The 23,307-nt window shown below is 38.7% G+C and overlaps 1 protein-coding gene across 1 annotated transcript in view; it reads right to left on the reverse strand.

Moving 5' to 3' along the window:
* slc4a5b (solute carrier family 4 member 5b) overlaps positions 1 to 23,307 on the reverse strand; it is a 60,468-nt gene that overhangs the window by 24,886 nt on the left and 12,275 nt on the right. Inside the window, exons 3-18 of the mRNA XM_085358678.1 lie at positions 22,283 to 22,412; positions 22,048 to 22,208; positions 18,484 to 18,639; positions 18,203 to 18,310; positions 17,450 to 17,505; positions 10,614 to 10,771; positions 10,437 to 10,524; positions 10,203 to 10,357; positions 9,744 to 9,869; positions 9,482 to 9,656; positions 9,269 to 9,402; positions 8,999 to 9,179; positions 8,499 to 8,589; positions 4,931 to 4,989; positions 2,247 to 2,438; positions 849 to 962 (exon numbers count right to left, since the gene is read on the reverse strand). Coding sequence (XP_085214804.1) covers positions 849 to 962; positions 2,247 to 2,438; positions 4,931 to 4,989; positions 8,499 to 8,589; positions 8,999 to 9,179; positions 9,269 to 9,402; positions 9,482 to 9,656; positions 9,744 to 9,869; positions 10,203 to 10,357; positions 10,437 to 10,524; positions 10,614 to 10,771; positions 17,450 to 17,505; positions 18,203 to 18,310; positions 18,484 to 18,639; positions 22,048 to 22,208; positions 22,283 to 22,412 — 2,084 coding nt within the window. The remainder of the gene's footprint in view (positions 1 to 848; positions 963 to 2,246; positions 2,439 to 4,930; positions 4,990 to 8,498; positions 8,590 to 8,998; positions 9,180 to 9,268; positions 9,403 to 9,481; positions 9,657 to 9,743; positions 9,870 to 10,202; positions 10,358 to 10,436; positions 10,525 to 10,613; positions 10,772 to 17,449; positions 17,506 to 18,202; positions 18,311 to 18,483; positions 18,640 to 22,047; positions 22,209 to 22,282; positions 22,413 to 23,307) is intronic.

A 23,307-nucleotide genomic window follows, 5' to 3' on the forward strand; every position in this document is an offset into this window, starting at 1 on the left:
AACCTCTATTTTATGGTTTTTAAAATTCACATTAATATACTAGGCCTCAGTGGACATGAGTACCATTTGATGCAGAGCACTATTTGATCTTCACAGTTAAGGCTCAAGATCGAAGTTGATACTGGGAGAAAAAAAATTCAAGGAAACATTGAGTAATTTTTTATATGAAACGGCATGGAGAGCAATGTATTTCTATTTTTTCTATGCGATGACCTATGACATCAGAATAATGCCATGAAGTTTTGCAAAAATCACACACTGCATGGTAAATGGTAAATAGACTGGTTCTTATCTTGTACTTTTTTACTCTACCTGAGCATTCAAAGTGCTTTATACAACAATGTACTTTAGACTGCTTTCAGTATATATTAAAATATCAATTTTTTACAGCTTGTAGAAGCCAACGATTTTAGCCAATTCTGGTCCAAACATATAGGTAAAGATAACAAAATATAAAGTCAGGGTCCCACAAATTAGGGGAAAAGCCTAAGTTTCCATTGAATCACTTCCAAACTTTAAAGATAAACATAAACATTTTCTTTTTGAGCTCTTCAAAAACTTTTTTCTTTTCCAATACAACATTATGACTTCATAATGACACAAAGAGATGAATATACTGCAAAAGATTTCCATATTGTTCTGACATCAGCAAAAATGATCTACGAAAGCAATGTCATAATTGGGGATTTCCACATTACCAATGCTGACATCAATATAAGTTTTAGTATAGCTCTTGCTGCTTGGGGAGAGTTGGGCTCATTGAGTGCTCTTGTTAGAAGTATAATTATTCTTTGAAGTGACAGAATATATATATATATTTTTTAAAAATTTTGTGAAAAATCAAATACCTTGAACTCTGTTGGCACGATAAGTTTGGGTGTGTCTAACTCCATCAGCATATCGAGACCCACAAAGGACATGATTGACATGAAGATGGCAAAGTCACTGATTAGCTTCCTCAGCTATAGGTCAGCCCATATACAATTACACAGGACAAAAGAAGGGCAAAGACAAATGTGCACAGTAAAAGTGATGACGGGAGACATACGTTTAAGTATAAGAAAGTGGTAGATACATGAGGAAAGCAAGACAGTGAAAAGAGAAAAGAGATTATTTACTCAGTTAAAGTGTAAAATTGATCAATCCACACACTCCAAATCCTGTTTAGATGCGTAAACAACTACATTGCTGAGGAAAGAATTGAGTGGCCAGCAGTGTCCTAAGAACAAGGTCTGACAAGATGAGAGAGGTATTTAGGAAAGGGTGGACCTTGAGTTCAGTGGGTACGTGCAGTTTGGGTGTGTCCAGCGCCAACAGACAATCCAACCCACAGAAGACCAGGATAGAAATGATGATGGCAAAATCACTGATCAGTGTGCGAAGCTGGAGCACATACGTGGAAAGCAGTGGAGGGGGGGGGGGGGGGGGGGGAACAACATGGAGAGAACATTCTGGTAAACATATGGAAGTGTAAGGTTGGTTGTCTGGATAACGAGCACATACTGTGTAGGTGAAGTTTTAAAGTAAAACACTGGCAATATTCTACATTTCTAATGAGTATATTTAGATGGACTACGTAAGTAAGTAGACAAAGTACATATAATTATGCCATGCCAGAAATCTCTTGGCAGACGTTTGGATGTCTTCTATGATGGCATTTGTCTTTGCCTATTAGGCACTTCCCTTGATGTGTCATTTTTTTGAGAACAATTTAACACTCACTCTAAATCTTGTGAGAAATTGAAAGTGCTTCTGTTTATAGTAGCCAAACAATACCTTAAAGCTAGCTTTATGTGTTCAAATCATTATTTCTCATCTGTTCCATAGTCTCATTGGTATTTAGGTGTTGCTCTTCATTTTCATCATGCAACATTACAGAAGTATACAAGTTTGGATGTTTTCAGTCCTCTGTGAAGCCTAAGTGCTTGCATGAAAGCTGAAAACTGAACCATTCAGATGCTAAAATAGCTAAACAAGCAGATCATCCCACTTAAAGAGGCTCTAAAACTAGCCTTTTAGTCTAAGTGACTATTATTGTAAAAATGAGTTTTACAATAGCCTACTTGGTAGATCTTTTTGACCTTAAAAGGAACATCACCAGCGTTGTTCTTTAAATGCCACTACTTTGATGCTGTAATTATAGGCATAACATCAAATTAAAGGAAACCAGCATTTCACATGCAGGAATTAAAGGCAGCCTGGGAGAGTTTTCTTCCTGCAGTTATTGAGTATAAGGATTTGCTTACCTTTGTTGGGAAGTAGCGGCTAAACTTGAACTTCTTAAGAGACACTGTCATGGAGTAGGTGCCAAAGAAGAGGATGAAGGACATGAGGGCCAGGTCAGGAACATACTTACAGGAGTTCCCCACCAGCATACCACCATACTTGACACATTCTTTCTTACTCAGCTGACTCCAGTCCAGATCTGTTAAGTTAAACTAAAAACGACAACGGCAGAAGGAGAAGCAAAAGTAGAGAATCGAAGGGATGAGGAAGGAAGAAGCATAGCAGAGAAGGGAAAATTGATGGATAGGTAGCGGAGTGGAGAAAAAGCAGACACAAGAAAGAGAAAAAAAAACAAGCAATAACAAAAGAAAAAAACACAACACATATAACTGAAAGCCACAGTGCTTTCTGATGGCTGGATTAACGCCGCTGTCTTGGCCCATATTTATCAAGCAAGTGGACTCAATTATAGGAATCACACTGAACTTCATTTTGGACCTTTACATTATGTTTTTTAAAATGTTGCCACATAGGAGAAAGCATTGTATCCCAGCTTTATGAAATTTAGAGTTGCAAATTAAAAATCATGATGGAATTTGTATGCTTTTCCTGCTGCTTTCTGAGGAATAGACTAACACTTTTAAATAACGCTTAATGGCATTATACAGTTTTTTAAAAGCTGTATAATAATCAGAGTAGCCATCAGAAAAATCTGCTTGAAAAACAATGCTTGACTTCCAGCCAGCCGAGGTCACCTGCAGTCAGTATCAGTACACTGAATCTGAGTATTTAAACACTCTAAAATAACCATTTTTAAACACAAGTCAGCTAAAGCTATTCATTTGATGTAGGTTAATAACAGAGCAAAATTTCATCATCATTCATCCAAGAATTGTGAAGCTTTGAGGATCTAATCACACACTATCATTGTTCAATACAGGATGTCCAGCTCTCTGCACAAGTTTATGAGTAGCTGGGCCCAGGGGGAGAGTGCGTACGCTACATGGCGTGTGCTAACAGCCATATATAATCCTGTGAAGTGCAGCAATCTCTTCACTCAGAGGATTGCAAATCTGCAAACCGGCTCTATTTCATGTTGTCTCTGACCATGCCACTGACCATGCTGGAGATGTTGATGCGAGCCAAAACCGAATCAGAGGACAAGTTTCTGGGAGTTAACAGCTTGCGTGATAGGCAGCTTGCAGGACAACAGCTTGAAGCACAGCTTAACAGTGGTCATCAAGCAAGCCTCAGTTTCAACTGTGAAGAGTAGACTTCGAGCTCAGGTTTGACAGGATGAGCTGCAGCAAGAAAGCCATTGGTAAAAAGTCAGAATAAGACAAAGAGGCTTTCCTGGGACATGAAACATCGCCATTGGACTACTGAAGACTGGAAGAAGGTATTATGGACTGATCAATCAAAATTCATCAGTCTGTATATATGTATGTATCACTCTTACAGTAACAACCCCAAAACTCTTTAGTAGTAGTATCTGCCATCTGTAGGGGAACTTTACTGGTCATATTTTTTTTCTCTTGTGAATATAGAGCAAAATATAACAGTTCATGTTTTTGCCTTTTAACACTAATGAATGCTATGAGTGTCATTCAGGAGGTTGTCCACTATCTAAGATTGTCATTAAAACTGTGGCTGTTCCTGTCTACATCGCAATCTCTCTGTGTAATATACTTATGATGAAAAGTTGTTTAGTCTCAGCCATAAAATTCCTGTATGACTATGACATGTAGTATAAAAGGAGGTACAGTTTTAGATCTGGTAAAATAGAGTTATACTGGCCAGCATAGCATTTTGTGGCTGGAAAAAAAAGAGACATCTAGGTGTAGCTTCTAAAGTCTAAAAATTAAAGCCAAAGTTGAAGTGTCTTAAGCCTCAGCAGTTCTTTCTAATAGCCAGGTGAGGAGTCAATGAAAAAAACAGATTTTGGTTTCCTTAATTCTCTAATGTCAGTAAACACTTTAGAGTGAGTTAATGGACTCCATTTCAAGTTGTTTTGAATACAATGTGATATTCATTTTTAAAATTATGATCCTTAGGAGTGTCCAGAAGGATGGTGAAATGGGTGGGCCTTCCTTGACAGTTAGTGACAGGTTGCTACTGATTGAGCATGCACTGTCCAGAGCCTCCCCTCACTCCAGTGAAGAGCAAAGATTGCAACACAAACAACATTTAATTAAAACTTGGCTTTGCAAATCAATGTGAGATATTTTAGTAACAACATAGAGTTTATGCACACAACATCATAATTCTAAATGCATTAAATATAAACCATTTTGTCTGAAAAAAAGCCAAAGCAATTTGTTAAAAATGGATGACAGCCATTTTTTCTAAATCAAAAGGGTTCAGTTTTGTTTAGTAAATGACAAGAAAAGATAAATGAAAATTAATTATGATTAAAATTAAATTAAATTAGGATTCATTACATAATTTAAGAAAGCTGAAAAAGTGTTTAAAGTTGGCGCAGCTAAAGAATTATTGTCCCAGGCTAACTTCCTTCACTAAAATGCTTGATAAATAGGGGCCTCAATTACTTCACTTAGTCTTTAGTTCAAATTTGTTCATATCATACCATGTGCAGATCAAAACAGCCAAATAAACTGAGATACAAATTATTTTCACCAATGGGAATAATGAAAATTCATGAAAGTGACGCTAATGTAACTCTTTGTGGTCTTCTGTCACTTACCAGCAGAGTCATATTATCATCTGTAAGTGGAGCTGAAGCATTCAAGCCCAGTGCAGGTGCTGAAGAGGAAAAGGCATAAGTTGAAGAAGAGAAAGAAAAAAAGAATGAATGATGGATAATATAAAATGTAAAGCTTTACGTAATAGTGTTAACAATGCAATATAACTTTCTATATCCCAGTTCAATCACAATTTTTTCATTATATTGGAATGTTTACAAGAGATATTTAGATGTGTACTCACTTTTTTAGTGAGCATTCAAATATGAAGCAGAAACAAAAGTACACAAAATCATGACAGAGTACAAACTAAACACATGCTTCTTATGCAATCAAATATGTCCATCAGGAACACAGACAACCAAACATGTTTTAATATTAGACAAAGATAAAATAAATAAATACAAATACAGTTTTTAAAATGATGATTCCTTAATATCCAAACCTACCTGATACAATGTGAACTTAAATCTGATTTAGATGCTTTGGATTCAGATCCAGAGCCATAAGAAAGATTCTCTGGCAGTTATTGCAAATGCTTGATGGCACTTCTTGCTGCCAAGGTAGCACAACCAGTTATGAGGGGGCAATTACTTTTTCACGGATGATATTGATTAATCTTTTTTGCCTTAGCATGTGAAATAATCATTTAAGAACTGCATTTACTCAGGTTATCTTTGTCTAATGTTAAAATTTGTTTGATGATCTGAAACATGCAACAGTGACAAATAGGGGAAAAAAGTACAAATGAAATCAGGAAGGGAGCAAATAGTTTTTCACAGTATCCTAATATTTTCTTTGCAATGCATTTAAAAAGGTAGAGGGACTTCCTAAGTCTATTAATGATGCTAAAAAGTAACTTAATTAAATGTATCCAAAATTGATTCCAAACACCTTACATACACACTGTATAAATACATGGACAAAAATACACATTGCCTACAGGGGCTGCTCGAAAACCCATACAACAAAGCTCTTGGTGCACTGTGCTGATGTTAACTGAAGGAGAAGGAAGGAGTTTAGGACGCTGCAGTCAGTGCTGGGAACTATTATTTAATGTGAACTGCACCTATGACCACACTCTGTAAATGTACATGGTTTGTCACTTTATGTCAGATTTGCTGTGGTTTCTAAATGCTTCCACTTTGCAATAAATATAATTTATAGATGATATTGGATATTCCACGATCATCTATAAATGATTATGAAATTTATTCTTGGAAAGGATGAAATTTCACAGGCTGAATTGTTGTGCCAGTGGCATCCTGTTATAGTACTATCCAGAGGTGTGGACTCGAGTCACATGACTTGGACTCGAGTCAGACTCGAGTCATTAATTTTATGACTTTAGACTTGACTTGAAAAAATGTTCTAAGACTTGTGACTTGACTTGGACTTTTACACCAATGACTTGGGACTTGAATTGGACTTGAACCGGTTTACTTGAAAAGACTTGATATTTTACCCCAAATATAAAATTTAACATGCATATTATATAGAGATTGAAACTGTGATGTCATTCACTGGTAGAACCGCAAAGGATTCTGGGAACTCGTGGCAAGCGGTACTAGCGCACGCAGGCTTTCAATTGAAATCAGTCACACAGCGATAAAAAGAAACACAAAAATGTCAAGAAGCTGTTGTGTTATTAACTGCAATAGCCGGTTGCATGACAGCCACGGGAAGCTGACGGGTAAAGAGATCGGTTGTTATCGGATTACGTCGTTGAAGAGAAATTGTTCGAGCCATGTTTCCGAAGTGACAAAGACGCGACGGATGGCCTGGATTGCAGCCATTCAAAGACCAAATATAACGTCCCAGAACACTCCAGCTCACAGGTTAGTCTGCTCCAAGCATTTCCACAAAGGTCAGTCTGCTGTTGTAGTTAATGCGTCATTTTTCTTAACATAATTGGTGATATAGGTTACAAGCAAGTCTGGCGCTGAACAGAAATTGTCGCGCTATGCTCCTTTATTTATTGTGCATAAATAGTAAATTGTCCTGACACAATATGGCGTTTCGCTTCTGTTATTATGGTACATTAACAAAAACACATACTTTTATTCACAGGATAAAACAGTTGTTTTGTATCACTAATTGTCCAGTACGATTACAGCATACAATATTATTGTCACTGCTACATTTCTGTGATGCATACCAGAAATTATTTCCACTACTAATTAATTACCGTTGAGCTCAAAGGTCCTATTAATAAACGGTTAACGAATGTGTATTTATGACGACGATTTGTGAGACTGGTAAACTTATGATACGTACGATGGTCTTTACTTTCTACACGGTGCATTTCAAGGTCCTGCACCCATCCGTCGGTAAACTGTACCTGGGCTTGTTGCAGTGACCGGAAGTTACTAAACTTCATGAGTGTATGCACTCACTCCAAGAAGCGTATGATTATAAATATGCATATAAATATGCTACGATGAGATAGCTGACTTCATCTAACTAGCAAATGTTTTCCAGGCTACGTTGGTGATGCAGTTTTTTTTTTTAAATGATATTTTAAAAAAAATATCATTTATTTATGTATGATATTTTTGTCATGCGATTTTAAAGCCGGTCCTACAACCGCATCCAAGAATAACATGCAGCTTATCTCAGAACTGTCGGTGAAAATTATTCTTGGAGCTAGGTTTAATTGAGCTGCATTTTAAAGAGGTGCAATTTCACAATTTGTGTATATTTTCTACGTTCACTATTTTGTCATGTGTTGAGAAAAACACAGATTTAAAAATTACATGGTCTAATATTTACATTTAGCATAACTGCAACATGCTTTTTTTCGGTTTTTTTTTAAAGACTCGAAAGGACTTGAAATTCAAAATTTCAGACTTGTGACTTTACTTGGACTTTTACACCAGTGACTTGAGACTCGACTCTGACTTGCCTGACATTACTTGAGACTTGACTTGAGACTTGAGGATAAAGACTTGAGACTTACTTGAGACTTGCAAAACAATGACTTGGTCCCACCTCTGGTACTATCCCCAAATTCAGTGAACTCATTAGAACAACCCAGAGCCAGGCAGACTGCATGGCTAGGTCCCTGATTTTATACACCTGTGGCAATGGGACCAAAAACAACTGGATTCAAAAACTAAGGGATGTGATCTGATACTTGTGGCCATTAAGTGTGTGTCACATAGTAATAATAATAAATTTTATTTGTGGGCCACCATACAAAGCATAGAAGACATCATCTTCTATGTTTTGTACGACATCATCTCATTGCTCGCCCCTTTTCCATACTGACATGGAAAGACCAATATCAATCTCCTGGGGATTTATGATATAATTAGATATATCAACATACAATAAAAGGAGCTCAGAATTGCAAATGGAGTGGAAGCAGGAAGAAACAGGTAACCCTCTATATTTCCGGAGTTCAAAGACACACCAATCAAATCCGCTGATGCTCATGTATTAACAAGCTCATTTCTGTAATCTGAACCTGGTCATTGCCATGTCCACCCCACCCCAACAATAACAGAAAATAAAATTAAATAAAATATTAACATAAAATAAAAAAAAAAAAATAGTTTGAAGACTCACCCTGGTCTGGAGCGATGCATTCACACTTATAAGCTGTAATGTAATCAGGTTTGAAGCCACGGTTGATTGGGTAATATTTAAAGGCTCCGACCTGCGAAGAACAAACCATTTTTCTCTTTGTGTAACACCTAAATTCCCATCGCCATTTTTTTCCTTGCACAAGATATTTTTGCACAAATGTATATTCTTCTACACAGAAGATTGGATTATAACTTGTATGCATAAAATAATAATTTTTATGCACAAGATCATCTGTTTTCCTGTAAGAAACTTATCTTGTGAGATTTTTTTTTCCTACAAGATAATTATCTAGTGTGTGCCAGATTTTTTTTTTTCAATGTCAGCTTACTGGACTTTATGGGCAGTGTACTATGGTGCATCATAAGTGTTGTGTCTCTGTTGTGTGAAATGTTTGCAGAGTGTACGATAAAAGGAGATGTAAGGATAAAAGCAAAAAACATTGGATGCTTAACCATATTAGATTAAAAAATATTACCTACCATCTTCTTGATTGCATCAGAAATGAATATAAAAGAAATGAGGCTGGAGAAACCCTCCTCTGTGAATCGGGTCATATATTTGATGATGTAGCTAGCATCTGAAAAAACCAGTAAAAAACACTGCAGACACGAGTGAAGGCCAATCCACAGACGAAGCTCCATATAGTCCACATCATTGTTTCTGTATTGACAATGATATAAGGTAGAGATGTTTATGTTTACGTTTGTTTTTTTTAATATAGAATTCAACTGTGTTCTAGTGCATCTTACTTGCTGAACTCATAAAGCAGTTTTTCAAAGATGAGAATGGGCCCAGTTGAACTCAAAATGATGAGAGGCTGTCCTCCAAACAAGCAAAAGACACTTCCTGCTAAAGCAGTGCCAAGAAAACTCTCCATCACTCCCTATGAGAAAAATAGGGAACAGATAATAATATGTCATGTTTTGTGCTATGTGCTATGTATTACTTTGGACCTCTCTGACCTGGTAATTGTCAGTAGCATCCCCTAGTAGTCCTCCAAAGGTGATAGCATTGGTAATGCAGCCTAGGTAGATGAATAGCACAGCAGAGATGGACTGGATATGGAAACCATCATAAATATCACTGCAATACCATGGGATCTTCCTTTTGATATCCAGCCATAATCCACCACCAATCCTGTTTAAACAGAGTGGGGTGCTCATTTAGAAATGCAGAATTAAACATACTGTAACTGGAGTGGTATAATCCTTTTCAGTTATATACCTCCCAGTGAATTTCAGCTCCTCTCCCAACTCATGTGGGGCTGGAAGCTCCTCATCTTCACCTCCAGCTGCTCCGCCAGCTAAACCATTCACCTGACCCAGCTCATTCAAGTTCAGCACTGACTTTCTGGGATAAATGCGATAGAGGAAGCAGGTTTTAATTCAACTCTGGAATGTTAAATCTCCAGTTTTGACATACTGTCATTATACATATTATTTTTTTAAAGTCCATTATGGTTTTTAATGTACAAATAATAAAGCTGCTTTATCTAAAGAAAGAGCTTTGAGAGAACATGAAGAAGTGGACATTCCTAACATGCACCAGATCACTGGCACCCAATCTAGGATTAGGGGTATTGTTTGGACTGGTTAGCAACCGTCCTATTTGGCATTTAGCTAAAATATAACCCAACAGTAATATATCTGAGATCAAAATTAAAACGTTATTAAAAGCACATGCCTCGTTTCTGCAGATGGAACCTTTTTGGGTGGTTCAATACGGATCTTGGGGTCCCATTCTCCTGGAGGAAGGACAATCACTTCATCCAGAAACTCATCAACACCTGCAATCAAGTCTTCACGGTCCCTTGCCTTATAGGCAACATCGCTAAACAACTGAAAAAAAGAAAAAGAGATAACTCATAAAATATATTTGATGCATGCATATCCTGTTGGGTTAGTGCTAGTCACTTACATCATCCACCATGAGTGTAGCAATAGCTCTGCCAATCTCGTTGTAGGATTTGGTTTTGCCATGAGGACCCAGAAGAATGAAGAGAAATCTGCCAGAGGGGGAACAGAGGGGGGAAATGTTGATAAATTGATCAATTCAAAGACACACCCAGCTGACAGTGAAGCTGAAAGGACCTACCTGGTTGGTACAGGAACTTCAGTAAGCCCCCCCAGAGTTGTAGCTTGAGCCAAGCGTACAAAGGAGACAAAGGGTTTATCCAGAAAATCAACTTCACCAATCAGGACATTGGATGCTTCAGCATCACGAGGTATCTTCTTCATGAACTTATTCTTAAGCTGTCAAACAAAAGATTAATGCAAAGAAATGAAACCTTTGGGATAAATGCAGGAGTGTAATTTGTGTTTCAACATAGCTGACATTTTATAGTTGCTTATGCATATCATAATCAGCTTGCTTAATCATGTCTGTCAGTAGCTAATCAGGTCGCATGAGCTAAGTTAAACAAAATGCAACAGCAGCTGGACAACAACAAAGCTCAAAAAACGTTCTTATTGACTTCTTTTTTATTGAGGGAACTCCTCAGTAAAACATTTTGGCAGATAGTGTCCTGTGGTCCTCCTGCAATGATATTTCTTGGGACAGATTTGAACAAGTAATATGATAATATGGTACACAGATGTAAACATTCAGGATCTATAGAGGCTGAGTCCTAGAGTTTCCTCTATCCCCTTGAGCATTTACCATTTTCACTTGAGACAACACCAATAAGAAGATGATGATGGAGAATGAAAAGTACTTTATCTGTCCCAAATGTTGGAAAATAACAATGTTACAGCACCAAAAAAAAATATCAAAAAACAACTTAGCTCAAAAAAATTAATAATATCACAAAATAAAAATAGCTCAGGGAGGTAGAAAAAACACTACAGAAGGAGCTCAACTGAACAAAATACAAAAAAGTGAAGCATTAAATCAAAATCTAAATATAATACAATAAGGAGCTTAAAATAAATGCAGAAATTTTGGTATGAGATTGTAAAACCTTTTCTATCTGGCCTTGTGACAGCATTGTGGATACATAAAATTTGGACTTTATATGGATACAGAGGATAGTCAGAATCCACTGATAAAATCATCCACAGCCATTCACCACAGCCACACTCATTTGGATTACTTCTGCATCAACTGATGAAGGAATTCTAAACTGTGTGTTGGCTTAAACTAAATTCCACCAGCAGCAGCATTGAAGAGTTTCTTGGGAAGTAACATAGATGCATTGCCATGGCTAATAGTTAAAATTAAGAGAAGTTTTCCTTCAGAGTAACGTGTCCTGAACTAGACCAGATTTAGATTGGTATAACCCCTTCACATTTCTATAGCAAGCGCATAAAATTAAACTCACCGTGGTCCTAATTAGCGTATTACTGTTCGAGTGCCTCACATTCCCTATGATGATCGCTGGAACAGCTCAAGCACTGAAACCCTGTTGTTTACTCTTCTTTCTCTGTGATTACAGTAGTTTATTCTAAAGCAGAAACACTTGGTCTTGGAATGATGTTGCTTAAACTAAAATCTCTTCATAATCTGCTAATGCTGCTCCTAACTTCTTGACACTAAGAAACTATAAACGACACATTTCAAAGCCACGTCACACATTCCAGAGTTTTAGTTGCCTTTGGCAGTCATACTGTACACAGTTCACTTATTATTCTCCTTCTTTCAGTTGTTATGGTGTTGTAGAGGGATTTGGTTAAGCTCAGCTGCAGGAGGTAATATTAGTTTGAGTCATTCAGGGAAAAGGTCAGAGAAAGGGAGTCTAGTTAGTACATGTGGTTTGTCTGGCCTAATCACGCTCTAATTGTGCAGTAGTGTACTGGAATGCACAGCCTTAAGAAAGACACACAGAAAGGTAGCAAAAACATGACTTGTCTGCTTCATCTGAGCAAAACAGCCAAGTTAAACTTGTAGTTACTTTACCTGAGCTTCTACAGGCTGGGTGTCTTAAAACTTGCATAGCCTGCCTTATTTTCTTGTTGTTTCAATAACTATGTTATCTCTGACAATTCTTGAGTACACTCTGCTTTGTCCTAAACAGAAAGCATGCCCAGCAGACACATCTGTACCAGTGCTGACATGTGGAAATATCTCTTATATTAAGTAGCCACACTTTGCTTTGTTGACAGTGCTACAAACCCTTTGCCTTCTCTCAATGAGCTTCAAGATGTAGTCACCTGAAATGGTTTTCATTTTACAGGGTTGCCTTGTCAGGGTTCAGAATCAAAATCATGAATCATGAATTATGTGGGTTACAGTTGCTCCAAGACAATAACAGTAACAGACTAAATTGATTAAATAATACAATATATTACAAAGTTTACAAAATATAAGAGATAGCTCTAATATACAGGGAGTGCAGAATTATTAGGCAAATGAGTATTTTGTCCACATCATCCTCTTCATGCATGTTGTCTTACTCCAAGCTGTATAGGCTCGAAAGCCTACTACCAATTAAGCATATTAGGTGATGTGCATCTCTGTAATGAGAAGGGGTGTGGTCTAATGACATCAACACCCTATATCAGGTGTGCATAATTATTAGGCAACTTCCTTTCCTTTGGCAAAATGGGTAAAAAGAAGGACTTGACAGGCTCAGAAAAGTCAAAAATAGTGAGATATCTTGCAGAGGGATGCAGCAGTCTCAAAATTGCAAAGCTTCTGAAGCGTGATCATCAAACAATCAAGCATTTCATTCAAAATAGTCAACAGGGTTGCAAGAAGCGTGTGGAAAAACCAAGGCGCCAAATAACTGCCCATGAACTGAGAAAAGTCAAGCGTGCAGCTGCCAAGATGCCACTTGCCACCAGTTTGGCCATATTTCAGAGCTGCAACATCACTGGAGTGCCCAAAAGCACAAGGTGTGCAATACTCAGAGACATGGCCAAGGTAAGAAAGGCTGAAAGACGACCACCACTGAACAAGACACACAAGCTGAAACGTCAAGACTGGGCCAAGAAATATCTCAAGACTGGTTTTTCTAAGGTTTTATGGACTGACGAAATGAGAGTGAGTCTTGATGGGCCAGATGGATGGGCCCGTGGCTGGATTGGTAAAGGGCAGAGAGCTCCAGTCCGACTCAGACGCCAGCAAGGTGGAGGTGGAGTACTGGTTTGGGCTGGTATCATCAAAGATGAGCTTGTGGGGCCTTTTCGGGTTGAGGATGGAGTCAAGCTCAACTCCCAGTCCTACTGCCAGTTTCTGGAAGACACCTTCTTCAAGCAGTGGTACAGGAAGAAGTGCACACTTCAAGAAAAACATGATTTTCATGCAGGACAATGCTCCATCACACACGTCCAAGTACTCCACAGCGTGGCTGGCAAGAAAGGGTGTAAAAGAAGAAAAACTAATGACATGGCCTCCTTGTTCACCTGATCTGAACCCCATTGAGAACCTGTGGTCCATCATCAAATGTGAGATTTACAAGGAGGGAAAACAGTACACCTCTCTGAACAGTGTCTGGGAGGCTGTGGTTGCTGCTGCACGCAATGTTGATGGTGAACAGATCAAAACACTGACAGAATCCATGGATGGCAGGCTTTTGAGTGTCCTTGCAAAGAAAGGTGGCTATATTGGTCGCTGATTTGTTTTTGTTTTGTTTTTGAATGTCAGAAACGTATATTTGTGAATGTGGAGATGTTATATTGGTTTCACTGGTAAAAATAAATAATTGAAATGGGTATATATTTGTTTTTGTTAAGCTGCCTAATAATTATGCACAGTAATAGTCACCTGCACACACAGATATCCCCCTAAAATAGCTAAAACTAAAAACAAACTAAAAACTACTTCCAAAAACATTCAGCTTTGATATTAATGAGTTTTTTGGGTTCATTGAGAACATGGTTGTTGTTCAATAATAAAATTATTCCTCAAAAATACAACTTGCCTAATAATTCTGCACTCCCTGTATATACAAGCAGCTCAATTTAAATATCAAGAATATTACAGAGGTGAAATATATATTATTGACATTTAACTCTAACCTGTTTCATTTTACTGTAGCGCATCTGCAAAAGGGTGTAACTACTGCAGTGCGTGCTGTGCATTAGATGGCGGAGATGTGCAGGGAGATAGCCACAGGCAGGAATGACTTCCTGTGTCATTCAGTGGTGCATTTGGGTAATCTCAGTTTCTCACCGAATGTGCTCCTGTGACTGGCCAGCACGTCATGGAGTAGGTGGGAGGTATTATCCAGCATTGTCCTTATTGAACAACATCATGGATTGGACAACAGCCGCCTCTCCAACACCACCCTAAGGGAGTACAGCTCTGTCCCCACAACATTACTGGCCTTGCGAATCAGTTTATTGAGTGTGTTTCCGTCTGCGACCCGTAACTTGCTGCTCCATCATGCAATAGCATAGAGGATGGCACTGTCCACAACAGACTCTTAAACAATCCTGAGCATTGTCCGACAGATGTTGATGCCTTTGGCCCTTCCTGTAGAGTGCATATGTGTTTTTACCCCAGTCCATTTTATTTTCTATGTGTACTCCGAGGTATTTATAGTCGTGTACAATGTCCACATCGACCCCCTAGATTGAAACAGAGGTCAAGGGTTTCCTTGTCCTCCTAAAGTCCACAATCAATTCTTTGGTCTTTGTCACTTAGCAGTCAATCACAGCTCGGTATTCCATCTCACCACCCTCACTAATGACCGCTATTGTGGGGACTCATCCTGTCTGGGCCAGCAGACCCACCTGAGCGGAGTCTTCCTGTTTGTCTCTGAACCCGGTCATGAGTGATAAGTGATTACAGGAGGCTGGACGCCACAGCTGTTTCTATTTTTTCTCCCTATTTCAGTAATATGTCAGGTACTGAGGAGGCATGTGTGGAGGATACAGAGTACAGAGCACAAGTGAGGCATCACAGCTTCTGAGCAGCTGAAAAGCTACCCCTAGATAACATGCATGGACTGAAGCAGTAAATAAAATATTGTTGTGTATGGGTCTTGCATTCACACTTAGTATTTATATTTTAGGCTCTTAGTTTGGTTATATAGTTTTCAGATTGGTTTTGTTCTTTAATTTTTTTCTATCATGCTCCCCTGTGTTGCCTGTGCCTTCTTGTGTAGTCAGTCTTGTCTCTGTGGTTGTTTCCCTTTCTGTGTGTCAAGGTTGCCTCTCTGCATTCTATACTTCCAGTCTTATTTTGCCAGTGCCTTGTTTTGTGTACCTTGTGTTCGGTTAAAATCTGTTACTTTCTATGTTCCCTTCCTCCTTTGCGAGTTCCCTTCTGTTTAGTCTATTCATGTTAATATGTTCTCTTTTATTTCCCTTTCCACTTCCTTTGACTATTTCCTGTCTTTCGGCTTTTTATGTCTCCTTGTGCAGCCAGTGGTGTCTCTCTTTACCTTTCGTCTATGTCAAGTTTGTGTGTTTTTGTCTCTGTTTCAGTGGTTACGCTTCTGTTTTATTTTGGGGGCCAGTGTGTCCTGTCCATTATATGCAGTTATGCCTCACTTGTTACTCCTAATTTTCCCCTGCCATCTCCACTTTCCTAATCACCCTGCTATGTGTATCTGTTGTCTGAGTCTCTCTTTGTCCCTGATCAGAGTGTCAGCTCACTTTTTCCCTGGTGTCTCCTGGTTCACACCCAGTTTTGTAATTTGACGTTATATATTTCTTCTGTTCTTCGTGTTTTGTATTTTATACCATGTTGTCGGCCAAATTAACAGCTCACTTTTTGTTAAACTATCTCTGCATTAGGGTCCTCTCACTCTTGGCACCCCACCCGTGACAACAGGTTTCAAGCCTAAATGTCCATCAGTTTGTTACTTGTTGATTTGGGTTCTTGAGTAGCTTTGTGTTGGGTTCCTGTCTGTGTAGATCAGGTATCTCCAACTCCAGTCCTCCTAGTTTAATACTTTTCTTTGCTAATAAAAATGCTACCTCTCTTTCTAAGCTCTATGGCAGCCTTATTTCTCAATATAACACCTATCATGTTGGAACTCATTAGATTTAAATGCCTATGATCACCAGCTGCTCTGGGTAATGTTGGTTTCAGCTAAGCAGAGTGTAAAATAGCCTTTGTTTTCAAGCTTTTCAATTGAAAAGAAAAAAAGTTGCCTGCTGTAACTCAACAACACACCAAGGATGGGTTAAAGCTAAATGGCACTCTACAACTCTTTATAAACCTCATGCAGGTTCACGAATTTTGAATTTGTAAATGAGCAAATTATATGAGCTTAGTGTTAGTTCAGAAGGACATAATGCCAAGTTTCCACAATCCCGGCTGGCATCCATTTGGCTGTAGCATGCCTACAATTGCTGTACCCTTGCAAGCACCTCCTCCTTAGCTCTCCTATTTCAGATTTAATATCGTATTCTTATCACCAATGCCTTCTCTGTTCTGCCATACTTTGCATATAATCCGCTCCTCCCACCTGACCTCCTTAAAAACAGTCATTTATTATGCAATGGCTTTATTTAACGAAAGTATCCAAAACTTGGAGTTATAGGCTCCTTAAAGTACAACAGTGGGTCAAAAAGCTTTTTCAGATTGTTTCCGTATTTGAATGATTTTATATAGAATGACCCTGATGTATAGCATGAACAAACATGTAAGACAGCAGTCCCCAACCTTTTTTTGCGCCACGGACCGGTTCATGCCCGACAATATTTTCATGGACCGGCCTTTAAGGTGTCGCAGATAAATACAACAAAATAAAACTAGTACCGGTACTGAAAAAAAGAAGATTTATTCATAACACACTGAAAAGACCCAGGAGAACCGAGTTAACGATAAAAACGATAACAAAATAACGCTGAAAACCGATAAAAACCCTGAAAACCATACATTTCACATCTGAGCCTCAACTCTCGCGGCCCGGTACCAAACGACTCACGGACCGGTACCGGTGCGAGGCCCGGGGGTTGGGGACCGCTGATGTAAGAGACACATGTAGATAAAAAATAGAGAGTAGCACACATGTAAAATATTGAAAAATAAGTTACCTGATCAGTGCTTGGTGTGTCTGAAATATCATTCATGCTTCTACTCTGAGCATGATCTGTAAATGGAGCAAATGAGACCTTTTGGATTAGATAAAAATAAAAGGAAAATAGGTTTTAATGCTTGAGTGATGTTCCCATCAAGAACATTTTGTTTCATTTAGTGAAAATTGTAAATAAACCCCAATAAATGGTCCTTTGAGCAACAGAAAGAGCATGAACTTAATCATGAACAGCCTTTTCTGTTGGGGATTATATTTTAATTATTTGCTTCTCTTTTTTCCCGAAGGAGATTTGGGAACAAATACAATCAAAGCAAAATAATAAGAACATACTACACAAATCCTTTACTAATCCCTTTCACGCAGATGGCTGCACATAAGAAATCAGCAAAGGTGCACACAATAGGACCAATAATCTCTCAAGTAAACACACTTTATGCTTAACACATTTCACATATTTCACATAACACACACAAAGCCATCACAGGTGTTGAAATCATGCAACAGCTGGGAGTTGGCTGGGATAATTTTTCTCATCAAAAAAAAGATGAAAAGCATAGATATTAAGAAAGGAAGAGCTAAGAATTTAAAATCTGGCCACCAACTGGAAATACTAACAAGTTCTCAGTACTTGAATGTCATGGTGTACTAATACACCAATGAGAACCTATTTAGAAGTAAAAGTCAATCTTGTAAACTTATGTATCCTTGTGTAGTGGTGCATGTATTACATGTGTGTGTTTGTGTGACTCACGCAGGCGGCCAAGGCTGCTTGACTGCCGAGAACGTAGGTCTTCTGTGGAGTGGTGGATCCCAGAAGCTGAACTAGTGCTACGACTCAGATTAACCTGAGGACTACGGCCTGACAGAGCAGCAGCAACAGCAGTGATTTTGTGAGGGAAGGTGAAACAGGTAGTGAGCAACATGGTGGAGAAAACAAAGGTTGTCAGGAGTTGATTAGAAGGTTAGATTACTTTCTTTCATAACTACTAATTGGTACATAAAAAGGCATACACACAGAATACACATGCTTACTAGACGCAGTATTGGATGATTTTCCCATGTCTGCCAGAGAGCGGTGGATTGGCTTCTTGGTCTGATGACGATGCTTCCTGAGCAACACAAATATAATCTTCTCCTTAAGATCAGGAGGAATGAGACCATCAGTTATCTGTTGTTCCACAATCTCCTCTGAAACAGAAAGATTCCAGCCCAGTTAATATGTTAACATTATACTCACATCTTCTCATCAATTTGGTATATCCAAATGGAAGCCTTATCACTGCTTATCACTCTTATAACTTATTTAAAATTCAACATAATCCACTTTCTGAATCCATACTTTTTAGTGTGTGACAAATTGAAACCATTTAACTGTCTGCCAGTTACCTGGTGAATGTTAAGAGGTGAAATGTATATACAAATACATGAAGCGTGGCGATTGTGGACATTCCCTTTTAACCCCTTGTAAGACAGTATTTTTCAAGACCACTGAATTCTAACTTACTTAGTTATCAAATGTACATAAATAGAGAAGATAAATCTGATAACTAGTGTGACTGAGGGGGCTCGGGTTTGACCACAAGGCCACCCGGCCAAACATGGGATCAATATCAATATCTTAAAGGCTGAGAAGCAGTTAGAGCTTGGCAAGTCTCATCCCTGGCTCCATCTAAGCACTGTTTGCCTAGTGGGTAATACTCAAAGAATCAGAGACTCTTTAAACAGGGAGTCAGTTCCAGACTTCCCTGTATTCGGGGTGCCTGGTCAAAAATTCAACATTTGGTGCCATTACCCAGATCCAGATCAGAGACCCTTCAACATTATGTCCCAGAAATGTGGTAGACAACAGCTACAGCCAAGAGAAGGTATGCAGCCAACCGGATGTCAACCCAAAAATCCAGCTGGGGAAATCACTGCTACAGAGACAAAACCTCGAGATAAAGAAGCAAAGCCTTCCAAACCCACATCAAGGGAGGCACCAGCCAAGAAATTGGGATATATAAACACGGGGGTGCATCGGAAACTGATGTAGGAGCAGCAGAAGGTCATCCTAGAGGCCCGCCAGGCTGCCACCTCAGGGGTTGTGAAATAATGGCTTCAGAGGCATGGGTCATGATGTCTGTGGGTCAGAGAGGATATCTGCACATCAGCCTTCAAAAGGAGGAATACAGTGTGTTATGTATTTAGCAATAGCAACACATTGTTCTTCGCAGAACAATACCAAATGTGGTGCATGTGCAGATGATCTGCTTATGCAATTCCACAACATGTTTAATAAAGTAAGTCACATTTGCCTAAAAGGTTTGCAATGTGTCTAAGTAGTTAAATGGTAAAATGGTAAATGGCCTGTATTTGTATAGCGCTTTATTTAGTCCCTAAGGACCCCAAAGCGCTTTACACGTTCAGTCATCCACCCATTCACACACACATTCACACACTGGTGATGGCAAACTACATTGTTAAGTTATATAAGAGAACATAACAAACTGGCAATGAGGTGTGCCATTATTTGGGCGTGACTGGTTGAAACACATCCAACTCAACTTGAAATAAATTAAGTCAATGAGATTGGCAGTGTACATTCTGTGGCTCAAAGACTGAAACAGATACTTAATAAAACACGCTCAGATGTTCAAAGAAGGAATTGGCACTCTGAAAAATATTATATACTGGAGGACAACGCATAACCAAGATTTCACAAGGCATGTCCTGTACCTTGTGCTGTAAGTACCCACTTCAGCGGATAGAAGTCATATTCACAGCGGTGGCAGGTGGCAAACACAAAAAATTGATCTCACCCAGACTTACCTTCAGATGGAAATAGAAGAGACATCCAGGAAATATCTGGTGATAAACACTCACCAAGGCCTATATCAGTACAGCCGACTGGTATTTTGTATTGTCAGTGCCCCAGCAGTATAGGGCATTTTCATTAAAATGAAAAGGGGAATCAAGAAGTTGCGTCCCTTCTAATTTTAGCTACCAGGAGCCCAAATGGCCAAGGAATACACCAGACTTCTGAACTGTGGTTAGGCTCTGAACAGGCAGAGCCTTGAAGAAACTGGAATTAAGCCAGGATAAGATAAGAAAGAAAACATATAAGAAAAACATCCTTGTCCATCAAATGGATGAAGACAAAAAATGGAGTGACGGAAGGAGAGGTAAGTGACAGAAGTGACGTAAAAGTAAGTGACAGAAAGGAAATACTGTAAGTGAGACTTCCAGAGACTTGGCAGAAAAAATAGAATGGTAGGTCAGAACTGAGTGGTAGCTCAGAATTAAACAAGCATTTTTTAACCTTCATTTATACCAAAGTATACCAAACCTTTGACAAATAACTATCCATATCTGCTTAATTATTTCCAATACGCTGGAGGACGTCAATGAGAATTTGAACACTCTCCAAGATCTCCAAGGCCCAGAGCACATCTTCCCTAACCAAGAATGAGATGCCATCCTCCAAGTCACCCAGCTGACCCCCTGGTACAACATCGCTGGCCGGCAAAGACTTTGCCAACATCCTGAATTAAATCGATAAGCGATTGTCCCGCTTCAACGCAAGGTTGTCCTTAACCCTTGTGTGGTGTTCGTATTTTTGTTACTCAGCCAGTGTTCATGGGTCTGGTGGACCCGCTAGAGTTTTGGCTTTCCAAATTAACACTATCAAACAATTTTATGTTAAATTACTCAACAGATGTTTACTTCATCCCAATTACAAGACATATGAACAGCAAACATGGTTAATTTTTTCCCTTTACCTTTGTTAGATCACATTTATGAATTAATGTGCTTCTCGTTTTTCTTTTATATAAAATGTTATAAATAAATCAGTTATAATCAAGTGGAGTGAGTGGAAAGACACAACACATTTACACGTGAAAAAATAATTAATTGTTTAATTTTTCTTTTGAAAAAAACTGAACACGGGTCTCACAGACCCGAACACCATACAAGGGTTAATGGAGATTTTACACCGAGAATTTAAATCCCTGAGGGAATCTCTGAAATTCAGCCATCAGGAAGTGGAATCACTTGCTGCAGTAAAAGCCTCGCTATGGGACTCAGTCGGTCAAATCTCTGAGAATGTCACCCATCTCCACCAGACGCCAGCTTGTGGTGGGGTTCTGCGCGTTTGGGCAGATGGCTACCCGGCCTCAGTCGGGCATAGGGGTATGTGTCGGGGCAAGGTCTGCAGAGCTGCTGCAGCGGAGGCGGACGCGCTGCACGGCATCTGCAATCACGGAATAAAAGACTGAACTAGGTGCCAATCTTTCTAGAGTGAATTAAATTAAATGAGTCTTCACTAATACCATGGGAACGTACACATATTTGGAACAATCCTGATATACTACAGAACAATAATATGATAAACTTCCCAGTTTGGAGTTGTAAATTTCCTTAGGGATTAATCAAGTATTCTGGTGCTGATTCTGAGAAACGAATGAAATACTTGGAACATATAATCGAAGGAAAAGAGTTTTCTGACAGATTAGTTAAACAATATGGGATTATCAAGAATAAAATAAGAATATTTTTAGAATATCAACAAATTAAATCTATATATCTATATAGATTTTTATATTCTGTATGACTCACCCACGATCTGTGGCAGTGAGTAGCCTTCTAGGTCGAGCAGAATACTTCCTGTCTGCAGGCAGGTTCTCAGCTCAAACAGACTATGGAGGGTGAGTGTGGAAACATGAGGCTTGCTCCATCTTTCTCCTCCCTCCTCCACCTTCTCCTCAAACTTCACCCATCTACAACAAGGAGGGAAAATTAAGTTTTAATTCCCGAATTCAAGAAATTGTTACCTTACTGTGTGTGTGTGTACCTTGCAGACTCTTTCCACTCTAATTCACCACCCTCCTGCTGTAATGTATCCATCTCAGTGAATATTGTTGGTGTTGGAGTGCTATCATCCTCTCCCAGTATGTGGCGCAGCCTTTCAGCAGCAGGGGACACTACAAACAGAGGTCAAACAAGAGACAAAGTTAGCTTCAGATATCCAGTATATCCCAGTCAGCCAGTTTAAGATGGATTTATGTTCATCATATACAGAAATTATATAAAATTTCCATTGAAGGGTGTGTCTAGGCAAATTACATAACATTACATAAATACATAACAACAATATTTTCATGCGACTTCAGGGAGTGAAGAAGTCACTTGGATGAGTGATGAAACATTTCTCCCACTGAAAACGCTACATCCAGATGAACAGAATTGGGAACAATATTTTCATTAAATTCTCATTTTTTTCTGTTGTCATCATGTTTTTAAAGGAGTTTTAAGGGAGTTTTTTTCTGCTTCTGGAGGATTTAAATCCAGTATTTTCCTGAGTATTGGAAGCTCCCAATTGATTACAACACCATCCAGGGGTTAAATATCTTGCTTCAGGTGTTGGTTCACTGCCACAGAGAATATATATATATATAATATAAAATAAACATACTAGGGCTGGTATTCAATCTGAATTGGCTGTAGGTTTGCTAGATTCTGATGAGGACTTTAGATTCTTATAGCACTTCCTTTTTTCTTTTCTTTTAACTGTAAATAATTATATGTTATATAAACAATCCCCATCAGTTATCTCAAAAAGCAAAACACATGAGTCAGTTCTCTAATGACTATTTGAGAGTAATGTGCACTATTTTCTAATTTTACCCTGAACAGATCAATCTCTATTAACATCCTTAGCCTAGAGGCACTACTCATTTGCATCCCACCGTTTGTGTGTGGGTGTGTGGGTGTGTGGGCGGTGCGTGGTGGGGGTGGGGGCACTGGTCTTCGTTTATTCCTCCTTACAAAGAAGTAAAAAAATAGTCAAAAATCAATAACTCATACAAAGTGATAAAT

This window comes from Diplotaxodon limnothrissa, linkage group LG7 (assembly GCF_057381915.1).
Source record: "Diplotaxodon limnothrissa isolate DT_005_m linkage group LG7, D_limnothrissa_male_GT1.1, whole genome shotgun sequence".
Taxonomy (NCBI): Eukaryota; Metazoa; Chordata; class Actinopteri; order Cichliformes; family Cichlidae; genus Diplotaxodon; species Diplotaxodon limnothrissa.